Source organism: Sapajus apella, unplaced genomic scaffold (assembly GCF_009761245.1).
Source record: "Sapajus apella isolate SASKATOON/1434 unplaced genomic scaffold, GSC_monkey_1.0 scaffold6, whole genome shotgun sequence".
NCBI lineage: Eukaryota > Metazoa > Chordata > Mammalia > Primates > Cebidae > Sapajus > Sapajus apella.
In genome coordinates, this window is record NW_022436946.1 from 40,097,133 (window position 1) to 40,123,214 (window position 26,082).

Here is a 26,082-nt window from a genome sequence, read left to right on the forward strand (position 1 = left end):
GATTGGGGAGGAATAGCATTAGGAGAAATACCTAATATAGATGATGGGGTGATGGATGCAGCAAACTACCACCATGGCACGTGTATACCTATGTAACAAACCTGAACCATCAGCATGTGTACCCCAGAACATAAAGTGTAATTTAAAAAAAAAAAAAGAAAATTACCAAATACAGTCAAGCTCAATGGCCCATACCTGTAATCTCAACGCTTTAGGAGGCCAAAGTAGGAAGATCGCTTGAGGACCGGAGTTAAAGACCAGCCTGGGCAACAAAGGGAGACGCTATTTCCACCCAAAAAAAAAAAAAAAATTTAGTTGGGTGTGGTGGTTCACACCTGTAGACTCAGCTATTCAGGAGGCTGAGGTGGGAGGATCACTTGAGCCCAGGAGTTTGAAGCTGCAGTGAGCCATGATCGCATCACCACACTCCAGCCTGAGCAACAGGGTAAGACCTTATCTCAAAAAATAATAATATAATAAAATTAAAAGAAAAAATGAAAATTACCAAATGTATTGCCAGCATCTTTCAAGATAATCATTAAGTTTTTAATTCTTTGACTTATTGACTTGATCAGTTATACTAATGTATTTTCCAATATTAAACAGTTCTTGTATTTCTGAAATAAACCTTATCTCATCACGATGATTTTTTTTTTTTTCTGACACAGACAGGGGTCTCAGTATGATGTCCAGGCTGGTCTCTAACTGCTGGCCTCAATGATCCTCCTGCTTTGGCCTCCCAAAGTGCTGGGATTACAAGCATGAGCAACTCTGCCCAGTTTCATTATTCTTATATTTTTTTAAACTTTTGTTTATTTAGGACTTTTCCCCTACATTCTTAATTGTGACTGGTTTATAATGGCGGGGAGGGGGGTGTTTTCTATTTGTCAGAGCTTGCTATAAGTTTTTTCAGTTTTTTTTAACTTTTTACAAAAATTGGGAGGCTTCCCCACATTTTCCATGCTCAAAACTGTTTAAATAGCAAATAAATTACTTCTCCCTACATGGCAATGCTGAGTTTTTGCTAGATGAGAACATAGCATTTGCCTAATAAATCTGCCTCTCTTCTTTCTCATTAGCCTATAAACAAATAAAATAATTCAACATGGTGCCCAAGAGATTACAAAAAAAAAAAAAAAAAAAAAGACCAGCACCGAAATTGCATGCCATTCAAATTATCCAGATGATACAGAGTGAAGTTATATTTTTAGTATATTACCTTCAAAATGAAAATTAAAAATAAAAAAAATAAAATATCTCAGACAACTTACAAACTGAAGCTGGAGAAATATTGGCTCAGACTACTAAAGTGTCTTGTTATTCAGCCTATTTAAGGCTGGACAAAATTCATTCATTCCTTCACTCAACAAATACTTGAGTTAGACATGATTCTAGGCACTAGCAATACAGATGTAAACAAGACACATGAAGTCTCTGTCCTTGTGGTGCTCACAATTTAATAGTGGGCAGAAGAGTGAAAAACAACAACAACAAAGCAAAAAGCCAAGGTAACAAATGGAAAAAATATATATAACATATAATGGGGCAGACAGTGATTGGAGTAGGGATACTGAAGTGTTGGGATGCCCAGGGAAGACATCTCCAAAGAGAGGACATTTGACCGAGACTTGGACCAAGGCAGGAAGTTAGCCAGGCTCCTGGAGGAAGAACAGTGATCTGTAATGTTTCATTCACATTAAATTATGACGTTAAATCATGGATTTTACAACTTTCCACAAATTGCCTTCTCCCACTGGAATATAGAAATAGATGCTATCTCTCATATGCTGCAAACTTAAAAGGCTTTTTATTTTCTTTTCCAAATTCACTAATTATTTTAAATCTGACAATAGAGTAACTCTACTTAAATTTTTTTTAATTGGAATTTTTTGCTATTGAATTTTGCCCCAATATATTTTTAAGAAAAATTTGTCAGTGGAGAATATTGAGGTTTTTTTTAACATAAAAATTACATGATTATACAGAGGATGGCAGTTGACATGGAACAGCCTTCCTGTGTGCCAGCATTTTCCAAGCGTTTATATTTATTACCTCATTTAATCCTCACAGCAATGCTTTAGGTTTAAAGATCCTCGTTTTGCCTAGAAATTGAGACAAAAAGATCAAGTGGTTTACCAAAGCCACAGAGCCCTTACAGCTCATAAGTCAGAACTGAAAACTCAGGTGTGTCTAACTTTGAAGCAGGGGCTTTGCTCACTCCACCTGCCTCCCTATCCCCAACTACCTTTTGCTAACACTGCCCATTATTGTATTTCAGCTGAAACAACTTTAAGAGAATTTCAAAGGCAGTATGAACAAATGGAATTTGGAGTATTCCCGACAGATGCACATAAAAGCTTAGAGGACACAGACTCGTCAATTAATGAAAGTAAAGAAATAATATATTGCTGATTTTATTGACCAGATCATTCCTAATATAAATAGATGAGCTGATAAAATATATTATTCTTTCATTGTAGGGTACATTCAAGGCTCCCAAAGGGAGAGAAGCAGTTCTTTAGAGGACACTGAAGAAGCCAAAACAAAATCAGAAAATGTCCTTTCTGATCAAGCTGCTAAAGTTGATAAAGATGGTAACAAAGTGAACTACTAATGCCATGTTTGTGGATCTCATTTTCATTTAGTTCATATTTAATTATGTTTATACTTATGCTTAAAATTACCCCCAAAATTGGAAACTTCAGGAGGAAAAAAGCTAAATTATTTCTTATGGATTTAACCTGAACAACTATAGAACAGAAGTCAATTTACTAGAATGAAGAAGAAAACATAGAAAATGGGAAGTCAAATACAATTAAAGCCCAAAGAAAAATGTTTGAATGTTTCCAACGTGATACAATCATTATCATATGATAAATTCTTTTTTAAACTTTAACTGTGAAATTTTATCATTTACCCATTGTGCTATTTATCCTTATAAAATTTTTCTATTCATACTTGAACCATAAGAGCATATAACATTATATTATATAACATTATATAATAATTATATGTAATATACTACAGAGTAGCTAAATGTAAAGTGTTTTTATGTTTTTTTCCTTATAATGTACGATTTAATTATATTACTTCATTGGGAAATATTTTAATCCTCATTTTAAGTTACTGCACAAGTTCTCTAGAATTCCTGGAGATTTATAGGAATTACTAAATTAATAAATATGAAGCTATAGACAGAGTAAAATTGCTTTGCATAAAATTGTTCCAAATTATGTTTCCCCAGTAATATACAAAATATATGTTATTGTTTCCTCAGTATTTTCTGTTGTTTTAATTTTTAGTTAGGTAATTTATATTCATATTTGTTAACCATTTATATTTCTTCTTTTTTGAGGTGACTATTTTTGGTTTTTGCTGATTTTTCTAAATGGTTATATCAATTATACAGTCTCTATATAAACTTTCCATATTAGTGTCTTACTTTTCATCTATTTTACAAATTGGGTGGTTTGTCTTCTAAGTCAGCTTGCTGTTTTTGATATAAAGGTATTTTTTCACATTTTTGCAGTCAGATCATTATTTTCTCTTTGTTGCTTTCTTCCTTCACTTTTAGCTTAAAAAGTCTTCCTCTCAATCAGGCATTTATCTATATATAATGTATATATACATATTTTTGTATATCATATAAATACATATATTTTATATATTATATAAATATACATTATAAAATAAGTTACAGGTCTTAAAACTGTAACTTACTTTATAATAAGTTTAAAACTGAATGAAGAAAACCAGAATATAAGTTTATTATATATATACAGACTTACAGAGATATATATAAATTTTATATATACACTTATATTTATATATGTCCTCCTCTCAGTCACACATTTATATATATATGGGTCTCCCTCTCAATCAGGCATTTATATATATATTAAATGTCTGAGAGGATTATTATTATATTATATATACAAATGTCTGATTGAGAGGATTGATTGATTATATATAATATTATATATATGTCTGATTTATAATATATAATATTATGTATAATTATATAAATGAGAGAAAGACATTTATATATATAAATAATAGAGAAGAGGACATATATAAATATAACTTTATATATATAAATTGATATATGTATAAATTTTATATAAAATATTTCTATAAATTTATATATATAAACATATTGTGGTTTTTTATTCAGCTTTAAAGTTCATCATCTATAATTTATTTTGTTAAATAATAGAGCTGATTTTTTAGTTTCTCCTACTAATTCAGACACATGTGCTTGCCTGCTGTTTAAAGCCTAGTAAGAATTGAATGGGGCACCGTTAGAAACTCACGTATGGCACTCCTCCCTTAACTCACACAGCCTTCACAGAAGGACCCCACCCCCTGTATATTAAATTTTTGGCCATCAGATGGAAGCTGACAGCCCCATGTCTGCTGCTGTGGAGTTCCCAGCTCCAATCCACAAAGAAAGCCCCTCCTCGAGACTATCTGCTCCCTCTTTGGGAGAGGCAGTACAAGTTAGAAGCAGGCAGCAGTACCTCTACCCATTGCTGGACGGATACCAATATTGCCAATATTCGTGGGTGAAAAGGCACCCTTCTTCCCCATGTCTCTGAGATAAGCACAGCCTTGACAGCTAAGAGTCAAGACGGTGTTAGCTGCCTCAGAAGGGGCACTGTAGATTGTTTTTTTCCATTTAGATGCATTGGCATTATAATAAGCTGAAACTACTCCTGGTTTTGTTATAGGTTATTACCTTCATTATCTGCTGCTAGATATATTTACCCATTTAAATGTTATGGTTGTTATTTTAATTAAAAATTGGGCATGTGAGTCCTGGTTCCCTAGGTTTATATTACAATCTTCCTTGGGAATTACCTACATTTTTAAAAATACAATTCTTTAGGCATTCACAATGTTTTATTCATAGATGGAAAAGAAACCGGTGAAACATTTAAAATGCATTCTCAAGAAGCTAGTCAAGATGTAAAGTTGTATTCAGATACAAGTAAATTAATATTTGGGTAATTTGATTCTTTTATATTGTGGTTTTAAAACACAAGTAATTCCTTCAGAATTTAGAATAAGAAATATGTGTTGTTTTTTTTTTAAAAAAAGCATTACTAATATCCAAGTTATTCTGTTTTAATGGCTTTTCTATTATGAAAAGTTGGACATGCAAGAACATTGAAAAAAATAATACATGATATGTTGTTTTGGTGAAAAAGAATATTGGAAAGACAGGCAGTCTTTCTGCTCTGCCATCCCTGGCATAGCTACAATAATAATCTGCAAGATGGCTGCTAGAGCTCCAGCCATCATATCAGTGTACATAGAAGGAACATTGGAAACGGAAAGGGAAAGGGAATGGGAAAGGAAAAGGAAAAGGAGAGAGGAGAGGACAAAAACTGGCACTTCACTTAGCTGAGTCAGCTGAGTGTGAGGAGTACATGTGAACGTGAGTGCACACACGCATGCACGAGTGCGCGCGCCCATGCACACACACACACACACACGCACACACACATTCTGCTTGCCTCTTACTGGCTGTCCAAGCTATAAGGGAAGTTGAGAGATGCAGTTTTTCAGCTGGGCACATTGCTAACCTTGACAAAGTCAGAGTTCCTGTATGAAGGAAGAGGCGAATGGATATTGGCAGCTTTTAGCACATTTAGCATCTTTGCCTGGCTGTTTCTGCCTCACTGTGCACCCACTCTTATGGGCACAGTAAGATCATGGGTTCTTGACTTTTCTGCTCTGTCTCTCCAGGAACTGTAACTCTGTTGATCCCTGAGAACACTTTCAGACAGGGAGGGCAGCAGGCAACTGCTCTTTGAAGGCCCTGTGGGATTTTTCTGGGCTGGGATCAGTCCGGCTCCAGCTAGAGACCCTGACAGATGGAGCCCTGAGGTAGAGGCTCAGAAGCTTGACTGCAGTTGCAGAATTCAAGGAGTCAGGTGAAACTGCCATACTCCTGTCTCATTAGAGTAGCAGATGTACAAACATTTACATCACGACGCAGCCTAAGAGCCAGCTCTGGCATGCAAGGACACACTTCAGCACCAAAGAGGACAAGAATCACGTGTAACACTTGAAACACCAGCCTATGCCACCTTTTCCCCGTCCCCTGCAACTTGCCTACCTCTTGTCCTCTTACCGTCCCTTGTAATTGGAAGTAATTCATCATGTTTTTTGACTCATTCCCTAGATGCTTGTGTTTTCACTTGACTCCTGGAATCCTCTGCCCCCTACATTTCTTCCCTGGTTTTGACTCCTGCCTGCATGACTTTCTTCTTGTGCCTTTCACTTTCATTCTGCTGCACTGGCTTTAAGTCACTTCTCAGAGAGTTTGTGGTTCTGTGATTCCTGACTTCACATTTCCTCTCTGACGTCTTAGTTCTCCCCCTTCCAATGTGTGCTGCAATGACATGAAAATAATACTTTCTTGGGTCAGATATTATCAATCATATTTTATTGCAAATAGTATTGTCCACTAAAATTATTCATGGCATTAATTTATCAGCTTATTTTACTTTTGTCCCAACAGAAGACTCAATAGAAGAGGTAACTGCAGATCATCCAGAGGTTGTGTCCATGATTGAGAAGACTATAAAAATGTCACAGGATATGAACTTTGAACAGCCATATGAAAAGTATGCTGAAATCTTACAGGAAGTCCTTAGAGAGGTAAAAAATCTAGCTGGGTAATTCTTTTCAGTGACTTAACTATAACTGAGAAAATGTTAAGACTTTAAAATAATTATGAACATACTAGATTATGGTGTTGAAATTTGTAGCCATCAAATTCATGTACATTGTGTAGTCAGCATTGCTAAGTGCAAAGTACCCCAGTGAACAACTACTGATGCTCTTTAGTAAATTTTCAAATATAAACAAAATTATGTAATATAATTTTATGCCTTTGAAATTAATTCTTAATTAAATTTTATTGTCTTTGATTCCGTTCAGTTAGTTAAAAGATGATGCATATTGGTATTAGGTACCAAAGTTATATGTTTCAAATATGAACTAATTAGTTATAAGCCAAGACAATTTTTGCTCGATTGTTAATTAATTTCATCCAAACTGCTTGAACATGTGTTCATAGGGGAGATGAGTGGACACACATTACTCACTGGGGCTTGTTGGGGTGTTGGGGAACAAGGGGAGGGATAGCAGTGGTTGGGGGATGGGGAAGGATAGCATTATGAGAAATGCCTAATGTAGATGATGGGGTGATGGGTGCAGCAAACCACCATGGCACATGTATACCTATGTAACAAACCTGCACTTTCTGCATATATACCCCAGAACTTAAAGTATAATAATTTTTAAAAACCACATGAAAGTATTAAACTCTTTGCAAGTATTAGACCTCTTTGCAGGTCTGAAAATGCAATTACAAGATCAAGACTGCAAAGCAAGTAGTTAATAACATTATGGCAAGAAGAAAGCCTTACATGTCAATGCTAACATTAAACATAAATGGGCTAAATGCTCCACTTAAAAGATATTGCCTGGTGGAATGGATTTTTTTAAAAATTCCACTCAGGTGTGGTGGCTTACACCTGTAATCCGAGCACTTTGGGAGGCGAAGGCAGGCAGCTCACTTGAGGTCAGGAGTTCAAGACCAGCCTGGCCAACATGGTGAAACCCCATCCCCATCTCTACTAAAAATACAAAAATTAGCTGAGCTTGATGGTGAGTGCTTGTAATCCCACCTGCTCGGGAGGCTGAGGCAGGAGAATTGCTTGATCCTGGGAGGCAGAGGTTGCAGTGAGCCGAAATTGTGCCATTGCACTCCAGCCTGGGCAAAGAAGTGAGACTCCGTCTCAATAACAACAAAAAAAATTCAACCATGTGCTACATATAAGAAACCCACCTAACTGGTAAAGACATTTACAGAGTCAAAGTAAAGGGATGGAAAAACATATTCCACAAAATGGAAACCAAAAGTTAACAGGAGTAGCTATATTTACATCAGATAAAACAGACATTAAATCAACAGTAGATTTTTAAAAAAGACAAAGGAGATCATTATATCATCATAAAAGGTTCAGTTTCACAAGAAAAGATGCCAATTCTAAATATATATGCATCCAACACCACAGCACCAAGATTCATAGAACAAATACAACTAGACCTAAGAAAAGAGATAGACAGCAGTGCAATCATAGTAGGGGACTTCCATACTCCACTGACAGCTCTAAACAGAACATTAAGGCAGAAAATCAACAAAGAAACTCTAGACTTAAATTGGATTCTAGACCAAATGAATCTAACAGACATTTACAGAACAGTCTACCCTACACCTGCAGAATATTCATTATTCTCATCTACCCATGGAACATTCTCAAATGCCCATATGCAAGGCCACAAGGCAAGTCTCAAAAAAATTTTAAAAATTGAAATCCTATCAAGTACCTTCTTGGACCAAAGTGAAATAAAACCAGAAATCAATATCAAAAGGCACCCTCAAAACCATACAAATGTATGGAAATTAAATAATCTGCTCCTGATGATTGTTGGATCAAAGATGAAATTAAGGCAGAAACTTTTTAAAGTTTTGAAACAGTTAAAATAAACACAACATATCAAATGTGATTGAGGTACAGCAAAAACAGTGCTAAGAGGCAATTTTATAGTGTTAAGCGCCTACATCAAAAAGATAGGAAGATCTCAAATTAACAAATCTAACATCGTATCTCAAAGAACTAGAAAAGCAAGAGCAAACCACATCAAAAGCTAGCAGAACTAAATGAAATTGAGACCAAAAAATATTACAAAGGATTAATTAAAAGTTTGCTCTTTGAAAAAATAAACAAAATTGATAGCTAGGTAATCAAGTGAAAAAGATAGAACATTCAAATAAGCAAAATCAGAAATAATTAAGGTGTCGTTACAACTGATGCAACAGAAATACGAAAGATCACTAGGGACTACTATCAGCATCTCTATGCATACAATCTGGAAAACCTAGAGGAAATGGATAAGTTCTTAGAAATATACAACCTCCCAAGATGAACCAGAAGAAATAGGAACAGACCAACAAAGAGTAGTGAAATTGAATCAGTAATTAAAAATCTTTCAACAACAACAACAGCAACAAAGCCCAGGGTCAGATAGATTTACAGCCAAATTCTGACAGATGTAAAAGGAAGAACTGCTACCAATCCTACTAAAACTGCTCCAAAACATCAAGGAGGAGGGATTCCTCCATAACTCATTCTATAAAGCCAGCATCACTCTGTTACCAAAGCCAGACAATGACACAACAAAAAACGCTATAGACCATTATTCCTAATAAACATAGATGCAAATTTCCTCAATAAAATACTAACAAACCAGAGTCAACAACATATACAGAAAGAAAATCATCACAATCAAGTGAATTTTATCCCAGGAATGTGAGGTTGATTCAACATAAACAAATCAATAAATGTGATTCACCACTTAAACGGAATTAAAAACAAAAAATTATGTGATAATATCAATAGGTGCAGGAATAGCATTCAGTAAAATCCAGCATCACTTCATAATAAAGCCCTTACCAAACTAGGCATAGAGAGAACATACCTCAAAATAATAAAAGCCATATATAACAAGCCCACTGCCACCATTATACTGAATGAGGAAAAGTTAAAAGTATTCCCCCTAATAACTGGAACAAGACAAGTATACCCAGTTTCACCACTCCTGTTCAACATAGTCCTAGAAATCCTAGCTATAGCAATCAGGTGAGAGAATGAAATAAAAGTCATCCAAATTGGAAAAGAGGAAGTCAAATGATCTCTGCTGATGATATGTTTCTATACATAGAAAAACCCTAAAGACTCCTTCAAAAGACTCGTAGATTTGATAAATGACTTCAGTAAAGTTCCAGGATACAAAATCAACCAAGAACTCAATCCCATTTATAATGGCTATGAGAATAACAAAATACCCAGGAATACATTTAACCAAGGAGGTGAAAGATCTCTGCAAGGAGAACTACAAAATACTGATGAAAGAAACCATATGTAACACAAATAAATGGAAAAACATACCATGTTCATGTATCAGAAGAATAAATATTGTTGAAATGACTAAGCTACCCAAAGCAATCTACAGATTTAATGCAATTCCTATAAAAATTGCTGATGTCATTCTTCACAGAATTAGAAAAAATAATAATGAAATTTATACAGAACAATAAAAAGAACCCAAATAGCCAAAGCAAACTTAAGCAAAAAGAATAAAGCTGAAAAAGCAATAAAGTCAAAGCAAACTTAAGCAAAAAGAATAAATTGCCAGACTTCAAATTATACTACAAGGCTATAGTAGCCAAAACATCATGGTACTGGTATTTTTAAAAGACACTTAGATTGATGGAAAAGAATAGAGAACCCAGAACTAAAGCCACATGCCTACAACCAAGTGATCTTTGACAAAGCCAGCTAAAATATACACTGTAGAAAGGACGCACCGTTCAATAAATGGTGCTGGGAAAATTGGAGAGCCATATGCAGAATGATGAAACTGGACACCTATCTCTCACCACATACAAAATTAAGATGGGTTAAAAACTTAAATGTAAGAACTCAGACTATAAAAATCCTAGAAAAGAACCTAGGAAAATCTCCTCTGTACATTAGTATAGGCAAAGCATGTATAACTAAGTCCTCAAAAGGAAATACAGCAAAAACAAAAATAGACAAATGGGATGTAATTAAATGAAACGTTTCTGAAGAAATAATCACCAGAGTAAACAGAGGACCTACCTAATAAAAGAAAATATTTGCAAACAATGCATCTGACAAAGGGCTAATATTCAGAATCTACCAGGGGCTCAAACAACTCAACAAGAGAAAAACAACCCCATTAAAAAGTGGGCAAAGGACATGAACAGACATTTCTGAAAAGAAGACATGCAAGCAGTCAACAAACATATGAAGAAAGTGCTCAGCATCACAATCATCAGAGAAATGCACATTAAAACCACAATGAGATAGTATTTTACATCAGTCACAATAGCTATTATTAAAAAGTCGAAAAACAGCAGATGTTGACAAGGATGCAAAGAAAAGGAAATGATTTATACACTGTTAATGGGAATGTAAATTAGTACAACCTTTATGAAAATAGTATAGAGATTTTCAAAGAACTAAAAATGAGACTACTGTTCAACCCAGCAATACCACTATTGGGTATCTGCTCAAAAGAAAAGAAGTCTTTTATCAAAAAGACACTGCACTAGTATACTTATCGCAGCACTATTAACAATTGACAATTAACAATAACACTTAGGTTGATTCCAACCTAAGTGTTCATTAGTGAAGAACAAAATCCAGCAGAAACATGGCTGGAACTGGAGGACATTATCTTAAGTGAAAGAACTCAGACACAGAAAGACAAATACAGCGTGGTGGGAGCGAAACAATCTTTACACATAGAAGCAAAATATGGAATGATGGATAACAGTGTATCAGAGGGGTGGGGAAGCAGTGGGTGATAGAAGCTTGCTTGACTGATACAATGTGCCTTACTCTGGTGATGGATGTACTGAAAGCCCTGAGTTCACCACAGTGCAATAGATCAATGCTGCAAAATTGCACTTGTAACCCATGAATATACACAAAAAATAAAGAAAGTGGAATGAGGTGGAGAAATTATGAGTTATATCTCAATGTTGTTTTCTTTCAAACAACAATTGAAACACTAAAAAATTGTTTGAAAATTTGTTTCAAAAATACAATTTAAAATTTGAATGGTTAAATTTTTATTAACCATTTATTTGTCTTCTTCATAGCTTTTCTTTTTCCCAAATTCTCTTATGTTAAGCATTTCAATGTGCTTAAAATTCTTTTTTAAAAGACTGTTCATTCAGATAAAAATTCAAAAAGCAAGCTGGACATAGTGGTGCAAGTCTGTAGTCCCAGCTACTCAGGAGGCTGAAGTGGGAGAATCACTTCAGCCTAGGAGTTCTAGACCAGCTTGGGCAACATAGCAAGACCTCATCTAAAAAAAAAAAAAAAGTAGATAATTTTAAATTCTGCATAGGCCTGTCACGAGGGTAATATTGGCCCTCTTGACGTCTCTTCCCCTTTGACTTCTAATATTTTGTGATTACCTAGTGGCACACAAACTTGTTTAAAACTCTCAGAATTGGTGTTTTCACAGATACACATTACTAATTTCCAAATATGTGTTGAAACTATTGCTATTGGAGAGAAAAGGCAAGACAAGAGTTTAGCAGATTTTTCTAAGCACCTGCAAAGTTTGTTTTGTTGTTTTGACTCAGTGCTTCCCACTGCCATTATTAGGAACTATCTCAGTACCTCTCAGCTCGCACACTGAGAAATAAAAGCAAAAGAGAAGTGAAGGGCGTTGTCTCTGAAAAGGCCAGCTGGATCAGGAGCTTTCTACTTAGAGTGGCCCAGGCACTGTCATCACCTAGAAGCATGTTAGAAAGGTAGACTCTAGGGCCCCTCTACAGACCTTCTGAATCACAATCTGCACTATGAATAATATATAGCAAAAATATATTATTATATTTATTGCACAAAGGATTTTCTTCCCATTGTTAATTTTATTGTTGTCTCATTAGAGACAGGGTCTCACACTGGTGCAGTGGCACAATTATAGCTTACTGCAACCTCAAACACCTGAACTCAAGCAATGCTCCTGCCTCAGCCTCCTGTGTAGCTGATACTACAGGCATACACCACTGTGCCCAGCCTCCATTCTTAACTTTTAAAACTTACTATTTTATTGCTTTAAAAATATGTTTATCTTTAAAAATTATCACTCTTTTTTTCCTTTTGAAAGAAGAACTTAAAGGATACTTGTTTAAGATCCACAGAAATTACATATCAAGGTAGCATCCTTGACTTGTCAAGCTATGATATTAATATCAGTGTACAATTTTTCACAGGTAATGGAAGAAAACAAGGATAGGTTTCCTGGTGCCCCAAAATATGGAGGCTGGATCATGGACAACTGCCCTATTATGAAAGAATTGTGGATGGTCTTAATCAAGAAAGAAATTATACCTGATTTGGTCATCTATTTATCAGATACAGTAAACAATGGTTGGTAAATATTTACTATGTAAATTTGAAAGTAAAGTTTTTATTATTGATCATATTTTTGGTTCAATATAAAATGGATAACTCTCCACTCTTCCTAGATAGAAAGACCACCCCAGCAATCTCTACAGGAACTAGAGATACATAAAATGAGGCTTCCATATACTGAGAAGGTGGCAAGAAATAAGTGCCGGATGGCTGAATGTTCTAGCTGGCCCTTCAAATTGTTCTTCAAAGCTGATAATTTAGCACACACACACACAAGTAGAAGCTATAACTTCTTAATGAATAATATATAAGGCTGAGGGCAAAGACTAAATATTAGTTCTCCTTCACCTCAAGTAGAAAAAATGAGGTACACAAATTTAACAAAATTAAATTTTAATTATTCCATTTGCCTCTTAAACATTCAAAATGGGAATTTCCAGGGGAAAAAATATAATGCCTCTTTTTATGTTTTATTTATTTATACAGTATTAATACATACCTTTTTATAAAGAATTTAAGATGGTCTATTTATATTTTAATAAGAATCTTGGCTCTATTTTGATACATGCTTAAAGAAAAATAATTTTTCTATTAATCTTCAAAATATGTTTCACTGTATTTTATAAGCTTCAAAAGTAATATTAGTCTATCTGTATTTCAGGAAAATGTTTATTAAATAGAATATATTTACGGAATAAATCTGAAATTGACTCTAAAATTTTAGAAAGATTATTAGAAGAACTACAAAAGAAAAAAAAGGAGGAAGAAGCAGCAAGGTAAAATCTGCCTAGAATGATAAAACCAGATTGATGTATGTGTTTAGTAGTTAAATATCTTTTTGCAATTTACACTTATAGAATATATTTAATATTGAAATGAATTCTTTTTATTATACTTTAAGTTCTGGGGTACAAGTGCAGAATGTGCAGGTTTGTTACATAGGTATACCCATAACATGGTGGTTTGCTGCATCCATCACCCTGTCATCTACATTAGGTATTTCTCTTAATGCTATCCCTCCACTAGACCCCCACCCCCTGCTATGCCTCCCCTAGACCACCACTCCCAAGGCCCCAGTGTGTGATGTTCCCCTCCCTGTGTTCATGTGTTCTCATTGTTCAACAGTCACTTGTGAGTGAGAACACAGTGTCTGATTTTCTCTTCTTGTGTCAGTTTGCTGAGAATGATGGTTTCCAGCTTCATTCATGTCCCTGCAAAGGACACCAACTCATCCCTTTCTATGTCTGTATAGTATTCCATGGTGTATATGTGCCACATTTTCTTTATCCAGTCTATCATTGATGGGCATTTGGTTTGGTTCCAAGTCTTTGCTATTGTGAACAGTGCCACAATAAACATATGTGTGCATGTGTCTTTATAACTGAATGATTTATAATCCTTTGAGTATATACCCAATAATGGGATTACTGGGTCAAATGGTATTTCTAGTTCTAGATCCTTAAATAATCGCCACACTGTCTTCCACAATGGTTGAACTAATTTACACTCTCACCAACAGTGTAAAAGCATTCTTCTTTCTCCACATCCTCTCCAACATCTGTTGTCTCCTGATTTTTTAATGATTGCCATTCTAAGTGGCATGAGATGGTAGGTATCTTAATGTGGTTTTGATTTGCATTTCTCTAATGACCAGTGATGATAAGCTTTTTTCATATATTTTTTGGCTGCATAAATGACTTCTTTTGAAAAGTGTCTGTTCCTATCCTTCGCCCACTTTTTGGTGTGGTTGTTTATTTTTTTCTTGTAAATTGGTTTAAGTTCTTTGTAAATACCAGATATTAGCCCTTTGTCAAATGGGTAGACTTCAAAAATGTTTCCAATTCTGTTGGCTGCCAGTTCACTCTAATGATAGTTTCTTTTGCTGTGCAGAAGCTCTTAAGTTTGATTAAATCCCATTTGGCAATTTTGGCTTTTGTTGCCATTGCTTTTGGTGTTTTAGTCATGAAGCCCTTGCCCATGTGTATGTCCCGAAAGGTATTGCCTAGGTTTTCTTCTAGGGTTTTTATGGTATTAGGTCTTATGTTTAAATCTTTAATCCATCTTGAGTTAATTTTTGTGTGACATGTAAGGAAGGAGTCCAGTTTCAGCTTTCTGCATATGGCTAGCCAGTTTTCCCAACACCATTTATTAAATAGGGAATCTTTTCCACATTGCTTGTTTTTGTGAGGTTTGTCAAAGATCAGATAGAGTTGTGGATGTGTGGTATTACTTCTGAGGCCTCTGTTCTGTTCCATTGGTCTATATCTCTATTTTAGTCCCAGTACCATGCTGTTTTGATTACTGTAGACTTGTAGTGTAGTTTGAAGTCAGGTAGCGTGATGCCTCTAGCTTGTTCTTTTCCTTAGGATCGTCTGACTATGTGGGCTCTTTTTTGGTTTCATATGAAATTTAAGGTTGCTTTTTAATTTTTTGAAGAAAGTCAATGGTAGCTTGATGAAGATATCATTGATTCTATAAATTACTTTGGGCAGTATGGCCATTTTCACAACATTGATTCTTCCTAACCATGAGCGTGAAATGTTTTCCCATCTGTTTGTGTCCTCTCTTATTTCCTTGAGCAGTGATTAGTAGTTCTCCTTGAAGGGGTCCTTCACATCCCTTGTTTGTTGTATTCCTAGCTATTTTATTTTCTTTGCAGGAATTGCGAATGGGAGTTCACTCATGATTTGGCTCACTATTTGTCTGAAATTGGTCTATAGGAATGATAGTGATTTTTGCACATTGATTTTGTATCCTGAGACTTTGCTGAAGCTGCTTATCAGTTTAAGAAAATTTTGGGCTGAGACAATGGGGTCTTCTAAATATACAATTATGTTGTCTGCAAATAAAAGCAATTTGACCTCCTCTTCTCCTAATTGAATACTCTGTTTCTTTATTATGCCTGATTGCCCTGGCCAGAACTTCCAATATTATGTTGGATAGGTGTGATGAGAGAGGACATCCTTGTCTTGTGCTGGTTTTCAAAGGGAACGCTTCCAGTTTTTGCCCGTTCCGTATGATATTGGCTGTGGGTTTGTCAGAAACAGCTCTTATTATTTTGAGATGCATTCCATCAATATGTAGTTTGTTGAGTTTTTTAGCATAAAGAACTGTTGAATTTTGTCAAAGGCCTTTTCTGTATGTATTGAGATAATCATGTGGTTTTTGTCTTTGGTTTTATGTGATGAATTATGTTTATTGATTTGCATATGTTAAACCAGCCTTGCATCCCAGGGATGAAGCCTACTTGATCATGATGGATAGGTTTTTTGATGTGTTGTTGGATTCAGTTTGCCAGTATTTTATTGAGGATTTTAGCATCAATGTTCATCATGCATATTGGCCTGAAATTTTCTTTTTCAGTTGTGTCTCTGCTAGGTTTTGGTATCAGGATGATGTTGGTCTCATAAAATGATTTAGGGAAGATTCCCTCTTTTTCTATTGTTTGAAATAGTTTTAGAATTTACCAGCTCCTTTTTGGACCTCTGGTAGAATTTGGCTGGGAACCCAGCTAGTTCCTGGACTTTTTTGGGTTGGTAGGCTATTAACTGCTGCCTCAATTTCAGACCTTGTTATTGGTCTCTTCAGAGATTTGACATCTTCCTGGTTTAGTCTTGGGAGGGCGTAAGTGTCCAGGAATTTATCCATTTCTTCTAGATATGTTGTTTTATTTGCATAGAGGTGTTCGTAGTAATCTCTGATGATAGTTTGTATTTCTGTGGGATAGTGGGTTATATCCCCTTTATCATTTTTTATTGCATCTATTTGATTCTTCAGTTTTGTCTTTTATTAGTCTGGCTAGTGGTCTATTTTGTTGATCTTTTCAAAAAACCAGCTCCTGGATTCATTCATTTTTTGAAGGGTTTTTTTGTGTGTGTATCTCTATCTCCTTGAGTTCTGCTCTGATCTTAGTTATTTCTCATCTTCTGGTAGCTTTTGAATTTGTTTGATCTTGCTCCTCTAGTTCTTTTAATCATGATGTTAGGGTGTTGATTTTAGATCTTTCCTTGCTTCTCTTGTGGGCATTTAGTGCTATAAATTTCCCACTAAACACTGCTTTAAATGTGTCCCATAGATTCTGGTACATTGTGTCTTCATTTTCATTGGTTTCGAAGAACATCTTTATTTCTGCCTTCATTTTATTATTTATCCAATAGTCATTCAGGAGCAGGTTGTTCAGTTTCCATGTAGTTTTGTGGTTTCGAGTGAGTTTCTTGATCCTGAGTTCTAATTTGATTGCACTGTGGTCTAAGAGACTGTTTGTTATGATTTCCATTCTTTTGCATTTGCTTAGGAGTGATTTACCTCCAATTATGTGGTCAATTTTAGAATAAGTGTGATGTGGTACTGAAAAGAATGTGTATTCTGTGGACTGGGGGTGGAGAGTTCTGTAGATATCTGTTACATCTGCTTGGTCTAGATCTGAGTTCAAGTCCTGGATATTCTTCTTAATTTTCTGTCTTGTTGGTCTGTCTAATATTGACAGAGGGGTGTTAAAGTCTCCCACTATTATTGTGTGGGAGCCTAAGTCTCTTTGTAGGTCATTAAGAACTTGCTTTATGAATCTGGGTGCTTCTGTATTGGGTGCATATATATTTAGGATCGTTAGCTCTTCTTGTTGCATTGATCCCTTTACCATTATGTAATGCCCTTCTTTGTCCCTTTTGATCTTGTTGGTTTAAAGTCTGTTTTACCAGAGACTAGGATCACAACCCCTACTTTTTTTGCTCTCCATTTGCTTGGTAAATCTTCCTCCATCCCTTTATTTTGAGCCTATGTGTGTCTTTGCATGTGAGATGGGTCTCCTAAATACAGCACACCAATGAGTCTTGACTCTTTATCCAATTTTCCAGTCTGTGTCTTTTGATTGGGGCATTTAGCCCATTTATATTTAAGGTTAACATTGTTATGTGTGAATTTGATCCTGCCATTTTCATGCTAGCTGGTTGTTTTGCCCATTAGTTGATGCAGTTTCTTCATAGTGTCGATTGTCTTTACAATTTTGTATATTTTTGCAGTGGCTAGTACTGGGTGTTCCTTTCAATGTTTAGTGCTTCCTTCAGGAGCTTTTGTAAGGCAGGCCTGGTGGTGACAAAATCTCTTGGCAGTTGCTTGTCCATAAAGGATTTTATTTCTCCTTCGCTTATGAAGTTTAGTTTGGCTAGATATGAAATTCTGGGTTGAAAATTCTTTTCTTTAAGGATATTGAATACTGGCCTCCACTCTCTTCTGGCTTGTAGGGTTTCTGTGGAGAGATCTGCTGTGAGTCTGATGGGCTTTCCTTTGTGGGTAACCTGGCCTTTCTCTCTGGCTGCCCATAGCATTTTTTCCTTCATTTCAACCCTGATGAATCTGATGATTATGTGTATTGGGTTGCTCTTCTTGTGAAGTATCTTTGTGGTGTTTTCTCTATTTCCTGGATTTGAATGTTGGGCTGTCTTGTTGGTTGGTGAAGTTCTCCTGGATAATATCCTGAAATTTTTCCAGCTTGGTTTCATTCTCCTCATCCCTTTCAGGTTCACTGATCAAATGTAGGTTTGGTGTTTTCACATAATCCCATATTTCCTGGAGGCTTTGTTCATTTCTTCTCACTCTTTTTTATTTAATCTTGCCTTCTCACTTTATTTTATTGAGTTGATATTCAATCTCTGATATCCTTTCTTTTGTTTGATCAATTTGGCTATTGAAACTTGTGTATGCTTCACAAAGTTCTTGTGCTGTGTTTTTCAGCTCCATCAAGTCATTTATATTCTTCTCTATGCTGGTTATTCTAGTTAGCATTTCATCTAACCTTTTCTCAATGTTCTTAGCTTCCTTTCATTGGATTAGAACATGCTCCTTTAGCTCAGAGAAGTTTGTTATTACCCACCTTCTGGAGACTTCTTCTGTCAATTTGTCAAACTCATTCTCCATCCAGTTTTGTTGACTTGCTGGTTAGGATTTGTGATTCCTTGGAGGAGAAGAGATGTTCTGGGTTTTGTCAATTTCAGCCTTTTTGTGCTGGTTTCTTCCCATCTTCGTGGATTTATCTACCTTTGGTCTTTGAAGTTGGTGACTTTTGGATGGGGTTTCTGAGTGGACATCCCTTTTGTTGATGTTGAAGCTATTTCTTTCTGTTTGCTAATTTTCCTTCTAACAGGCCCCTCTGCTGCAGGTCTGCTGGAGTTTGCTGGAAGTCCACTCCAGGCCCTGCTTGCCTGGGAATCACCTGCAGGTGATTCACAGCAGCAAAGATTGCTGCCTATTTCTTCCTCTGGTAGCTTCATCCCAGAAGACTACCTGCTAGATGTCAGCCAGAGCTCTCCTGTATGAGGTGTCTCCTAGCCAGGATACATAGGGGTCAGGGATCCACTTGAGGAGGCAGTCTCTTCCTTATCAGAGCTCAAGCACTGTCCTGGGAGGTCCATTGCTCCCTTCAGAGCTACCAGGCAGGGATGTTTAAATCTGCTGAAGTAGAAACTACAACAACCCCTTTTCCCAGGTGCTCTCTCCCAGAAAGGTGGGGTCTTTATTTATAAGTCCCTGACAGGCTGCTGCCTTTTTTCAGAGATGCCCTGCCCAGCAAGAAGGTATTTTAGTGACAGTCTGCCTGTAGAGGCCTTGCTGAGCTGCTGTGGTCTCTGCCCAGTTGCTGTGTAAACTTCCTGGCAACTTTGTTTATACAAGTGAGGTTAAAACTTCCTACCCTCCATTTTCATGCTGCTAATAAAGATAGATAGATAGATGATAGATAGATAGATAGATAGATAGATAGATAGATAGATAGATAGATAGTTAGATAATTTTTTTAAGTGCCTACCTGATCCTCAGCAATGGCGGACGCCCCTTTCCCCATCTAGCTCAAATGTTCCAGGTTGAGCTCAGACTGGTTGCAAGAATTTCAAGCTAGTGGATCTTTGCTTGCTGGTCTTCATGGGGGTGAGACCCTCTGAACCAGATCACTTGACTGCCTGACTTCAGCCCCCTTTTTTAGGGAAATGAGTGGTTCTGTCTCACTGGTGTTCCAGGCACCACTGGGGTATGAGGAAAAAAAAAAAACTGCTGCAGTTAAAATGGTCACCCGATTTTGTGCTGGAAACCTGGGGCACTGCAATTGTAAGCACCAAAGGGATACCCCTGGTCTGCAGGTTATGAAGACCATGGGAAAAGCGCAGTATCTGAGCCAAAGTGCTAAAGTGTCTGGAAAAGTCCCTAATGGCTTCCCTTGGCTAGGAGAGGGAGTTCTCTGGTCCCATATGCTTCCTGGGTGAGGCAATGTCCCACCTTGCTTCAGCTTGCCCTCGTTGGGCTGCACCCACTGTCTAACCAGTCCCAATGGGATGAAACTGGTACCTCAGTTGCAAATGCAGAGATCACTCACCTTCTGGATCACTCTCACTGGGAACTGCAAACCGGAGCTCTTTCTATTTGGCCATCTTGGTGGAAGTCAAAATGGTAATTTAGTAACTTGATCTGATTCTAGGCAATTTTAAGAAAAGCAGCAATTTCACAAATACTTACAGAATCTCTAAAGCACACAGTTGTGGATGTTTTCACAGCCCATATCAAACTTATTCTAAATCAGCCATCTGCTCCAAAAAAACACTGTAAAAAAAAATGAGCATAGGTAAAATAATTTTGTTAACTAGCATTTACAAACTGAAGAAACAGTATGATAAGAAGCAAATGAAAATATATAATACTTGTGTGACATGACTAAAATCCAAAGTCTGACTAAGTTCTGCGTATGGAAAGAACAAGGCTAATTATTTATGTTTGACAGGTTTAACGTTGAGGGCTTCTTCTCTAATGTGGGTATAATGAATGACTTTTTTAAATTTGACCACACAGTTATCTGTTCATAGGTCAATACTAAATTTTAACAAATTATAAGGTCCTTCAGATTGAAGAATAAAATATTAAAAGAAACCATGATTTAGTTTGCTAATTGTTCTTCCTTGCTAAAAAATTCTCTTTAAATACCTTACATTTTAATTTGTCCACTGGGATTTCTACTATTCAAAGTAGTAAAGGCCTAGACATTTAAGAACTAAATTTTTCTGTGTAAATTCATGGACCCTCCTGCTATTGATGATGGCACCTCTGAGTTTCTTAAATGCTATTTTTCCCCTTTTCAAATATTAACTATTTGAACTGAGACTTAGGAGAGCTCTTTAACCCTAGAAAGCTGAAAGGTAGGTAATTACAGAGGTAGAGGGAGGTTTAACTGATATGTGTGTCAGAGGATTTTATTTTTTAGTGTACCTTGTTCATTTAAGCTAGTCGCTCCTTTAGAAATTTAACACAAAAATATGTATTATTTAGTTAAATTAGTTAATAAAATTATTATGTGATATATTGACCAAACAGTACTTTAGTTCAGACAATAACTACAAAGTTACTTATATTCCCTTTTAGCTCCTAAAACTTTTGTTACAAATCTACTAATTAGCTACAATCAGCTACACTCAGTCTACAGCTTAGCTATCATCTGTTAGTATTTAAGGAATTACCTAATCTTTTTCTAGTCTGTAAGAAATAGTCCAATCTTTGAGAACAGATAGAGATCTGTTCAACATAAGAGTAAAACAAAGTTCATGTAATTTCTAAACTGAAGATCTGCTACATTTTAAATATATAAAAATATGTGCACCTTTAATTTTTTTAAAAAAGGAAAAGGTATCTTCTCCACTTTCTCCCAACTCTCACCTCTTTTACTATATGGAATTCTCTACGTTACTTTTACAATCAATCTTTACTTCTTTTGATTCTAAATTTTTACGTCTTTATAAACTTAACATCACTTGCCCAGATTGAAGCAGGCTTTTCTATGTTTTTATATGTTGATTTTTAAAATTCAACCTGAGTATTTCAAAACAAACTTTTTTCCTTTATACTTCAGAAAATAAAGTCTAATTATTTTTTTTAAAAAAACTGGTCAGGCACTTACTTAAAGGACTTATAGGTCGGCGAGAAAAGAGAGGAACTTCACAGGATTAAGAACTACGTCTTGGATCAAATATCTAAAGACGTGCTAAATTTTAAAACTTTTCCAGCATCGGTTTCCAAATGTGCCAGTCAAATGGCAAGATAACTTCAGTCATATGGTTTGTCTTTGTATCTTCTATCCAAGTGGTTTACAGAAATGTCTAAGAATTGGCAGCAAAATTCTTTCTTGTTGTGTTCAAGTCTTAGATTCTCAGCAGCAACATACTTGATGCAGGATTTGGATAAGGAAGATGTCACAAAGAGCCCCATCTGAGGTACAGACATAACTTGGAGAAATTGCAGGTTTGGTTTGAGGCCACTACAGTAAAGCAAGTCACATGAGTTTTTTGGTTTCCCAGTGCATATAAAGGTTATGTTTATACAATACTGTCCCCTATTAAATGTGCAATAGCATTATGCCTAAAAATTTATATACCTTAATTTAAAAATGCTTTAAAAGAACACAGTGATAATCATCTGAGCTTTCAGGGAATCAGTCATTTTGCTGGTGGAAGGCTTTGCCTCAGTGTTGATGGCCACTGACTGATGAGGATAGTGGTTGAAAAGGGTCGGATGGCTACAGAAATTTCTTAAAGTAAGACAATGATGAAGTGTGTTACATCTATTTATTACTCTTCCTTTTGCAAAATATGTTTCTATAGTATGTAATGTTGTTTGGTAGCATTTTACTCACACTAGAACTTCTTTCAAAATTGGAGTCCATCCTTTCAAATCCACCACTACTTTATCAACCAAGTTTATGTAGTATTCTAAATCCTTTGTTGTAATTTCAACAATGTTCACAGTGTCTTCACCAAGAATGGATTCCATCTTAAGAAACCACGTTCTTTTCTCATCCATGAGAAGAACTCTTCATCTGTTCAAGTTTGATCATAAGACTGCAGCAATTTAGGATCCACTTCTAATTCTAATTCTCTTGCTATTTTCACTACATTTGAAGTTACTTCCTTCATTAAAGTCCTGAACTTACTAAAGTAATCCATGAGGGTTGGAATCACCTTCTCCCAAATTCCTGTTAATGTGGATATTTTGACTTCCTCCCACAAATCATGAATGGTTTCAATGGCATCTAGAGTGGCGAATCCTTTCCAGAAGGTTTTCCATTTACTTCGCCTGTATTCATTAAAGGAGCTGTTATCTATGATAGCTGCAGTCTTATGAAATGTGTTTCTTAATAATAAGACTTAAAAGTCAAAATTACGCTTTGATCCATGGGCTGCAGTGTGGATGTTGCATTAGCAGGCATGAAAATAACATTCATTCTCCTTGTATGTTTACATCAGAGTTCTTGTGTGACTATATGCATTGTCAATGAGCAGTCATATTTTGAAATTAATCCTTTTTTCTAAGCAGTAGATGTACTGTCATCTAGGCTCTGTTGTTCTATTTGTAGACACGGGCAGAGTAGATTCAGCATAGTTATTAGGGGACTTAGGATTTTTGGAATGGGAAATGAGCAGTGGCTTCACCAGCTGCATAAGCCCTTAACAAGAGTGTCAGCCTATCCTTTAAAGCTTTGAATCAAGGCATTGACTTCTCCTCTCTAGCTCTGAAAGTCCTAGATGGCATCTTCTTCCAATAGAAGCATGTTTTGTTGACATTAAAAAATATGTTGTTTAGTGTAGCCACCTTTATCTATGGTCTTAGCTAGGTCTTCTAAATAACTTACTGCAGCTCTTACATCAGCACTTACCTGCTTCACTTTGCACTGCAGTTTGGTGCTATAGAGATGGCTTCCTTTTTTAAGCCTCATGAACCAACTTTTGCTAGCTTCAAACTTTTTTTCTCCAGGTTCCCTGCTTCTCTCAGCTATCACAGAATTGAAGTAAATTAGGGCCTTGCTCCTGATAGGCTTTGGCTTAAGGGAATGTTGTAGCTGGTTTGATCTTCTAGTCAGACCACTCAAAAACTTTCTCCATATGAACAGTAAGGTTGTTTCACTTTTGTATCATTAGCGTATTCACTGGAGTAGCACTTTTAATTTCCTTGAAGAGCATTTCTTTGGCATTCACAACTTGGCTATTTTGCACAAGAGGCATAGCTTTTGGCTATCTCAGCCTTCAATATACCTTCCTCATTAAGTTTAGCCATTTCTAGCTTCTGATTTAAAGTGACAAACGTGGGGCTTTTTTCACTTAAAAACTTGGAGGCCATTGTAGGGTTATTAATTAACCTCATTTCAATATTATTGTGTCTTAGAGAATATGAAGGCCCAAGAAGAGGAAGGGAGTCAAGAGATCAGCCAGTCAGCGGAGCAGTCACAACACCCACAACATCTGTCAATTAAGTTCACTGTCTTATATGGACACAGTTCATGGCACCCCAGACAATGATGATGGTAACATCGAAGATCACTGATCATAGATCACTGATATATAATAATAATGAGGAAGTCTGAGATAGAATTGCTCAATGCAGGGTTGCCACAAACTCTCTACTTGTATAAAAAAAAAAAAAAAAAAAAAAAAAAAGAACATGGTATCTGTAAAGCCCAATGAAGCAAAACACAATAAGCCAAGGTATGCCTGTAGAAAAACTGCCTGTTGACACAGAAAAAATGGAGACAGAGTTCAGAAACAATGCTCAGTACCCTTAGAGGGCTGAGTCATGAACAAAAAGAACTTGAATTATGCCAAGACTTCTGGCTAAAATGTAGGATTTGAAATACAGTGAGAGAACGCCCTCCATTAAGAAGAAACAGACCTACTGGAGAAGATGTGTAGTAATGTCTTCTGAAAACAATATGTATAACTAGCTTTGAAAAGAAGGGAAAATGGATGCAAAGAATGCTGAGCATGAGAGAATAGCAGGTCTGAGGAAAGCTGTGCCCCCATTGTGTGCTGCTGACATGAATGGGTTCTTCCATAACTACTCCCTTACTGGTGAATTCCTGATATAATACTTTTATAATTTTTTTTACATTCAATATACATATATATATTATTTCACTTCAGGTTCTGGGGTACATGTGCAGAACATGCAGGATTGTTGCATAGGTACACACATGTGGTTTTCTGCCTTTCTCCCCATCACCTATATATGGCATTCCTCCCCATGTTATCCCACTCCAACTCCCTACCCCTGGCTGTCCCTCCCCTAGTCCCCTCAACAGACCCCAGTGTGTGATGCTCCCCTCCCTGTGTCCATGTGTTCTCATCATTCAACACCAGCCTATGAGTGAGAATATGTGGTGTTTGATTTTCTGTTCTTGTGTCAGTTTGCTGAGAATAATGGTTTCCACATTCATCCATGTCCCTACAAAGGACACAAACTCATCATTTTTTTATGGCTACATAGCATTCCATGGTGTATATGTGCCACATTTTCTTTGTCCAGTCTATCATCAATGGGCATTTGGGTTGGTTCCAGGTCTTTGCTATTGTAAACAGTGCCTCAATGAACATATGTGTGCATGTGTCTTTATAACTGAATGATTTAAATCCTTTGGATATATACCCAGTAATGGGATTGCTGGGTCAAATGGAATTTCTATTTCTAGGTCCTTGAGGATTTGCCACACTTCCATGATGGTTAAACTAATTTACACTCCCACCAACAATGTAAAAGTGCTCCTATTTCTCCACAACCTCTCCAGCATCTGTTGCCTCCAGATTTTTTAATGATTGTCATTCTAACGGGCGTGAGATGGTATCTCAATGTGGTTTTGATTTGCGTTTGTCTAATTACCAGTGATGATGAGCATTTTTTCATGTTTGCTGGCCTCATATATGTCTTCTTTTGAAAAGTGCCTGTTCATAACCTTTGCCCACTTTTGAATGGGTTCATTTGTTTGTTTCTTGTAAATCTGTTTTAGTTCTTTGTAGATTCTGGATATTAGCCCTTTGTCAGATGGGTTGATTGCAAAAAATTTTTCCAGTTCTGTTGGTTGCCAGTTCACTCTAGTGATTGTTTCTTTTGCTGTGCAGAAGCTCTAGAGTTTCATTAGACCCCATTTGTCTATTTTGGCTATTGTTGCCACTGCTTTTGGTGTTTTAGTCATGAAGTCCTTGCCTATGCCTATGTCCTGAATGGTTTTGCCTAGGTTTTCTTCTAGGGT

At 36.2% G+C, this 26,082-nt stretch overlaps 1 protein-coding gene across 4 annotated transcripts in view; it reads left to right on the forward strand.

Moving 5' to 3' along the window:
* Positions 1-26,082, forward strand: part of AK9 (adenylate kinase 9) — a 190,039-nt gene that overhangs the window by 69,775 nt on the left and 94,182 nt on the right. For 3 of the 4 annotated variants that reach the window (XM_032275055.1, XM_032275052.1, XM_032275053.1), the window contains exons 14-18: positions 2,279-2,389; positions 2,481-2,594; positions 6,530-6,669; positions 12,896-13,052; positions 13,699-13,813. In XM_032275055.1, the coding sequence (XP_032130946.1) occupies positions 2,279-2,389; positions 2,481-2,594; positions 6,530-6,669; positions 12,896-13,052; positions 13,699-13,813 (637 nt within the window). The remainder of the gene's footprint in view (positions 1-2,278; positions 2,390-2,480; positions 2,595-6,529; positions 6,670-12,895; positions 13,053-13,698; positions 13,814-26,082) is intronic. The other variant, XM_032275054.1, reaches the window with a different exon arrangement.